The sequence below is a fragment of the Colobus angolensis genome, unplaced genomic scaffold (genome assembly GCF_000951035.1).
Source record: "Colobus angolensis palliatus isolate OR3802 unplaced genomic scaffold, Cang.pa_1.0 Scaffold70, whole genome shotgun sequence".
Lineage (NCBI taxonomy): Eukaryota > Metazoa > Chordata > Mammalia > Primates > Cercopithecidae > Colobus > Colobus angolensis.
Genome location: NW_012120710.1, coordinates 6,919,321 through 6,925,985, shown reverse-complemented (window position 1 = coordinate 6,925,985; position 6,665 = coordinate 6,919,321). Strand labels below are relative to the sequence as shown.

General features: G+C 36.7%; 1 protein-coding gene across 1 annotated transcript in view; it reads left to right on the top strand.

Moving 5' to 3' along the window:
- The window catches only part of CDKL2 (cyclin-dependent kinase-like 2 (CDC2-related kinase)), a 50,772-nt gene that overhangs the window by 27,784 nt on the left and 16,323 nt on the right, over positions 1-6,665 (top strand). Inside the window, exons 7-10 of the mRNA XM_011927195.1 lie at positions 2,063-2,151; positions 4,465-4,600; positions 5,442-5,743; positions 6,337-6,430. Coding sequence (XP_011782585.1) covers positions 2,063-2,151; positions 4,465-4,600; positions 5,442-5,743; positions 6,337-6,430 — 621 coding nt within the window. The remainder of the gene's footprint in view (positions 1-2,062; positions 2,152-4,464; positions 4,601-5,441; positions 5,744-6,336; positions 6,431-6,665) is intronic.

Genomic DNA, 6,665 nt, shown 5'->3' with positions numbered 1-6,665 from the left:
GCCTGTAATCCCAGCACTTTGGGAGGCCGAGGCATGTGGATCACAAGGTCAGGAGTTCAAGACCAGCCTGGCCCAGATGGTGAAACCCCCGTCTCTACTAAAAATACAAAAATTAGCTAGGCGTGGTGGCATGCGCCTGTAACTCCAGCTACTTGGGAGGCTGAGGCAGACAATTGCTTGAACCTGGGATGTGGAGGTTTCAGTGAGCTGAGATTACACTACTGCACTCCAGCCTGGGCAACAGAGCGAGACTCCATCTCAAAATAAATAAATAAATAAATAAAATGTAGGGCATAGGATCATGATCTGTATGGTATTGTCAAAGGGGTTTTTGCTTAGCCACTGGATTGGCTGCAGCCAGTTTACAAATGGCCAATACTTTTTTGTTGTATTTGATTAAGGAAGATGTTAGAGAGGTTTTCTTTCTATCAAGTGAGAATCTACTCTAAAAGTTGACCTTTTTGGGGAATTATTAGCTCAAAAAGTTCTCATTAGTTAAGATTGTTTAAAGTATTGATAAAATACGTACCTCTAAAACACTAGGCTGTAACATTTACCCATTTTTTTTTGTTTTTAAATTCTTTAACTCATGAAGTTTAATAAGCTTATAACTAATTATAACAAGTTCTTAGAATAATACATTTCCAGTTTGTTACATAATCTTTTAACAGATGCAAATATTTTTAATTGGTACAAGCTTTATGATCTATCTGTAAGGAGATATAAGGGAATAAAGGTAAAACTATTGTCCAACTTGTGTACCTTGATCATACCTTAAAGAATCATATAAAACTTTGAAAACATTTTATTATGGAAAATTTCAAACAGAAAAGAAAATAGAAAGAATAGTTGTATAACAAACCTTCATGTACTTGTCATCTAGTTTCCACAATTATCAACCTTTTGATAATCTTGTTTAATTTATCTACACTTTTCAGCTTTTTTTGGAGTATTTTGAAGCAAATCGCAGACATGTTATTTTACTTATAAAAGAAGCACAGTTATGCAGAGAACTTTTCTTGTTCATTTAAAGCTACTTATTGAGTCCCTTCTATTTTTACTGGCATTTTAGGGGCTTTAATGAATCAGAACAAGACTTTGCAATAAAATAAAATAAAATAATCTTTGTAAAGCATCTAGCATAGTGATAAGTACAGGGTAAATCCTTTCCATTCTGTAATAGCCTTAAGTTTGAAAAATTCCAATTAATTTCTTACCATCATAAAATATCTAATTGGTGTTTAAAGTTTCATTAATTTTCACAAAATTTCATTTCATAGTTTGAATTAGGATCTAAATGAAGACTATAGATTGCAATTGGTCGGTATGTTTTTAAAACTTTATTTATAAGCTTCTCTTCATCTCTTTATTTTTTGTTTAAACCTTGCAATTTATTTGTTGAAGAAACTAAGTCATTTGTCCTTAGAATTTTCTACATAACATGGTATACATGTTCCTCTGTGTCCTGTATTTCTTATAAGCTCACAGTAGAGCTAGAACTTGATCAGAATCAGGTTGATTTTTTGGCAGCACTACTTCATAAGAGGTTTGCGTATTTCCATATAGAGACACTGAATGTTTGGTGGTCTTTTTGTGATACTAGCAACCATTGATGGTCATTGTCTAGATTTGTGCTTTGTTCTTTATCCTTGATTATAGATGTGTAAAGTAGATTGGTATGCAAGTGTGGTGGATTGCACTGGTAATCCCAGCATTTGGGGAAGCTGAGGAGGGTGGATAGCTTGAGCCCAGGAGTTTGAGACCAGCTTGGGCAACATGGCAAAACCCTGTCTCTACAAAAAATACAAAAATTAGCTGGGTGTGGTGGTGCATACCTGTGGTTCCAGCTACTCAGGAGACTGAGGTGGAAGGATCATCTGAGCCTAGAGAGGTCATGGCTGCGGTTGAGTAGCGATCACACCAGCCTGGGCGACAGAGTGAGACCCTGTCTTAAAAAAAAAAAAAAATCATTGACTATAAAGAGGAGTTTTTTTCATATTTGTAAATTTAAATGTAGGTAGTTTTTCTTTGACATGAACTCTAGGTGTTCTTAATTTTTCAGAAATGCTTACATATTGACCCTGACAAAAGACCCTTCTGTTCTGAGCTCCTACACCATGATTTCTTTCAAATGGATGGATTTGCTGAGAGGTATAGTACTTACCTGTGTTTTTCAGGCCATACCAACCTAGGGTTAAAGTAAGTCTTCCACAATAGTCACAAACAGCACTTCTCTTATTTCTGTTCCCACCTACTTTGCAGGATCTCAGATATCTACCACCCTACCCCCATATTCCCTTAGCAATAATGCAGTTCCTAGGGGTGGTCTCCTACATTCACTAAATTAGTGCTCTTGGTTTTCATGAAGCAGTCACTTTATGCTCTTCTTTCTGTCTCCCTGTGGTGACATCTACCAGTTAGGTCATTGATTTCTATGTTGCTACCAACTGTGTGATGCCATCACCTTAGATGCTGATGTAGTTACAAAAGTGCCATCTTCTGTTGCTGCCAAACTCATATCACACCAAGTCCTTTGATACTGCTGACACTGCTGATGTGTTGGAGACACAGTGCAGCTGACAAAACACAGAATAGTGAGATGAGTGGCAGTAACGTGTAGCTTAATAAAAGATAGCTAGGTCTTCCTATTTGCTTCTGTACTCAATTAGTTGTGATATGTTGTTTTTGTGGAAGTATATGAAGAAACTCTGGACTCACGTAAGTAGATAATGGTGGGTATTCTTTGATTCTATACCAAAACTCTGATACCATAGCAAAACTTGACAGTGGTAGTTCCTTTTTCTTTTTTTTTTTTTTTTTTTTTTTTTCTTTTTTTCAGACGGAGTCTCGCTCTGTCACCCAGGCTGGAGTGCAGTGGCCGGATCTCAGCTCACTGCAAGCTCCGCCTCCCGGGTTTAAGCCATTCTCCTGCCTCAGCTTCCCAAGTAGCTGGGACTACAGGCGCCCGCCACCTCGCCCGGCTAGCTTTTTGTATTTTTTAGTAGAGACGGGGTTTCACCGGGTTAGCCAGGATGGTCTCCATCTCCTGACCTCGTGATCCGCCCGTCTCGGCCTCCCAAAGTGCTGGGATTACAGGCTTGAGCCACCGCGCCCGGCCTTTTTTTTTTTTTTTGAGATGGAGTTTCGCTTTTGTTGCCCAGGCTAGAGTGCACTGGTGCGATCTTGGCTCACTGCAACCTCTACCTCCTGGGTTCAAGCGATTCTCTTGCCTCAGTCTCCCAAGTAGCTGGGATTCTGGTATGTGCCACCACAGCCGGCTAATTTTGTATTTTTAGTAGAGATGGGGTTTCTCCATGTTGGTCAGGCTGGTCTCAAAACTCCTGACCTCAGGTGATCCGCCCGCCTGGGCCTCCCAAAGTGCTGGGATTACAGGTGTGAGCCACTGTGTCCGGCCCAGTGGTAGTTTCTTAAAGGCTGGTTGCATTGCGGAATCTGAAACCATATCATTGAGTTTTTCTTCCTTTGTTAAATTAAAATCCATTTGTCTGTCTTTCCTTTTTAATGAATCTTTTACCCATGCATGCTTTTGTAATATCATGCTTTAGTGATTTGGAAAATATTAGTTTGCTGAGTTATGCAGATCTTAAAAATATTGACATATTTCTTGTACAGCATCAAAAATTACATTCTATCTCATAAAAGTTTGTGAGTTTTGGGAAGCTGCTAAGCTCACAGTAGTGGATACAAGTTTAACAGAATTGTAATTTTTGCATACAATTTTGAATTTTATCATTGACACAGTAAGTTCAGTTTTCCTTGAAGTGACAAGATCACTTTATTTGTTAAAAGAATGTTTCCCATAGAACCAAAGTCTTAATAATCATAGTTTTTCTGTCAGTGTTTCTTTCAAGTAAAAATATCTAGTTTAGTTTATATCACAAATAATTGCACAAGCATTTTTCTTAAGACAACCATAGTATTTTGGTTTGTAGCAGAGGTGCTTTATGTAGGTTCTCATTTTGTCACACAGACGATAAAAGAAGGATGCGTTTAAGAGTTTGGCTTTAACTAAGTTAATACCTTTTTACTGCTTCATCAGAGACATTCTTGAGCAAGACTGCCTTAAAAAAAAAAAAAGGCAACTGAGATTGTGTGGCTATCAGGAAAGTAATGACTGCTAGTACATTTTGGTTTTGCTGCTTTGATTCTTGGTAAGGTGTCAGCAGTTTTATCCACCACTGCTTTCGTGTTAACGTAGTAAGAAAGACAAACATCTTTATGTTAAAATAATTAGCGTTGACCTTGTGAACCTTGTGAAGGTTCTTAGGGATCCCCAAAGATCTACACACCATCCTTTCCAAACTGCTGCTCTAGGCCCGGATTTTTCTCATTTTTAATAACATAGACTAGTTTAACATTCGGTTTTAAAAAAATAAACATCTTGAAAGTCAATTTTTTTGTAGGTTTATCCATGTCTTACAATTTTATTATATTTTTATGTAGGTTTTCCCAAGAACTACAGTTAAAAGTACAGAAAGATGCCAGAAATATTTCTTTATCTAAAAAATCCCAAAACAGAAAGAAGGAAAAAGAAAAAGATGATTCCTCAGGTGAAGAAAGAAAAACACATGTGGTACAGGTAAATGTTCATGTTTCACATTTTTAATTTAATATACTTATTTTTTTAATTTGTTGAGAAAAATGATGATTTTGAAAAAAGTTTTCTGAGCAGTGAGTATATTGTTAACTTTTAGTTTAGTTGTAAAAATATATCTTCTCAATAGATATTACCTGTTTAGAAAACTTAACATATCATGTTTTGAGTACCTGTTAGGTGCCAGACTGTGCATCAGTGCTTAAATCACATTCATCCAAGAACATCTAGACATGTGTTTTCATGCACACATACACACACAGACACATGGAACAAACAACCCTCACCCCATTTATCTTTCTTAAAGGCTATGAGTGAAAAATATTGTTTGTAGAAATTTATATAAAGTAAAGCATTTGAAAAGTGAGATTTGGATACTTAACTTAGGTTCGACTTTTCCTAGTAAATTACCCAGGATCTGTTCTTGATAAGGTAATTCAAATCTACCACCAATCCACTCATATCAAGTACACCAAAAGAAGAAAGAGTTATCAGTTTTGTGTTCCCTGACTCTGAATATGTAAGAACAAAAGTGGCATTCTTGATTCTTCTTCCATGAGATTTTGCACTGATGTGTGTGTATGTGTGTGTGTGTATTTCTGAGTGAGCTGTGTGAATTGCATTTCCATTCTTTTCATATTTCCCCAATAACTATCTGAATAAGAATCTGGCTTTAATTTTAATCCCTTAGGTAGAATGAAGAAAACAGGTTGAAAAAGGTGATACTTATGATGTTCTGCTCTAGTTGACAAGTACTTTATAAGAAGAAGTGAATTTTTGTTTTCTTCAGATCATTAACCTTATTAATATTTTTATTAATGATCAGGATACCAATGCTGATCCCAAAATTAAGGATTGTAAACTATTTAAAATAAAAGGCTCAAAAATTGATGGAGAAAAAGCTGAAAAAGGCAATAGAGCTTCAAATGCCAGCTGTCTCCATGACAGTAGGACAAGCCACATCAAAATAGTGCCTTCAACAAGCCTCAAAGACTGCAACAATGTCAGTGTGGACCACACAAGGAATCCAGGCATGGCAATTCCCCCGCTTACGCACAATCTTTCTGCAGTTGCTCCCGGTATTAATTCTGGAATGGGGACTGCGACTCTACCAATTCAGAGTTACAGGTATGAATTAGCAAAATAAGACCAAAAAATTGTTTAAGGATATATTTGCAAATTGCAAGGGTTTGTCAATTCATCCACATTGTTTTTATTCTCAGAATTCTGGATGCTATTCATTCTTGTCAGGTAGTTGTTTCAAAAGACTTTTTGGCTGTGTGATGAAAATTATTAGCATTCGATCAAAACAATTCACCTAAGTCCTGAGAAAGCAGGGTTTTATTCCTTAAGGTGAAGAGAATCTACAGCTATATACTCTAATAATGTGAAAGCAGGTTGTCATAGTAAAAGAGAATTTTGGGGTGGTTGCTGCTGCATGGTGTGACTGTGAGCCTATAGTAGTATAAGGAAGCTCTATTTGGGAATTTTGCTGAAAGGAGGGTAATGTATTTGGTAGGACTTGGGGGCTGGTGGGAGGCATGAGGGTGGTGTTAAAGAATAGAATGTTTCACCAGATTTATGCGCATTGTATATTTGAGAATAGACATTACATTCTGGTTAAACTGCTTGCTAGTTGGTGCTGTGTCATTTGGTTTTGTGCTTGAAAAAATAATTATTGCTGGTTCTAACCTAAAAACATTTTTTTTTTTTTGTTACAGAGTGGATGAGAAAACTAAGAAGTGTTCTATTCCGTTTGTTAAACCGAACAGACATTCCCCATCAGGCATTTATAACATTAATGTGACCACATTAGTAAGTAAGCAGTTCTCAGTAGTAGAAGAGCAAACACCAGTCAGCTCTAGACTTTTATTAAAATTAAGTATGATAGAGAAGAACTGAGAATTTCATTTGGATACACATAAAGTGAAATCTTAATTGTGCATATATTATCCCAACCCATCATAGCCATAAACGTGAAATTCTGAAAGTTTAAATAAGTTTTATAAGTCTGAAAACTCCTTCCTTCCTTCCTTCCCTCCCTCCCTCC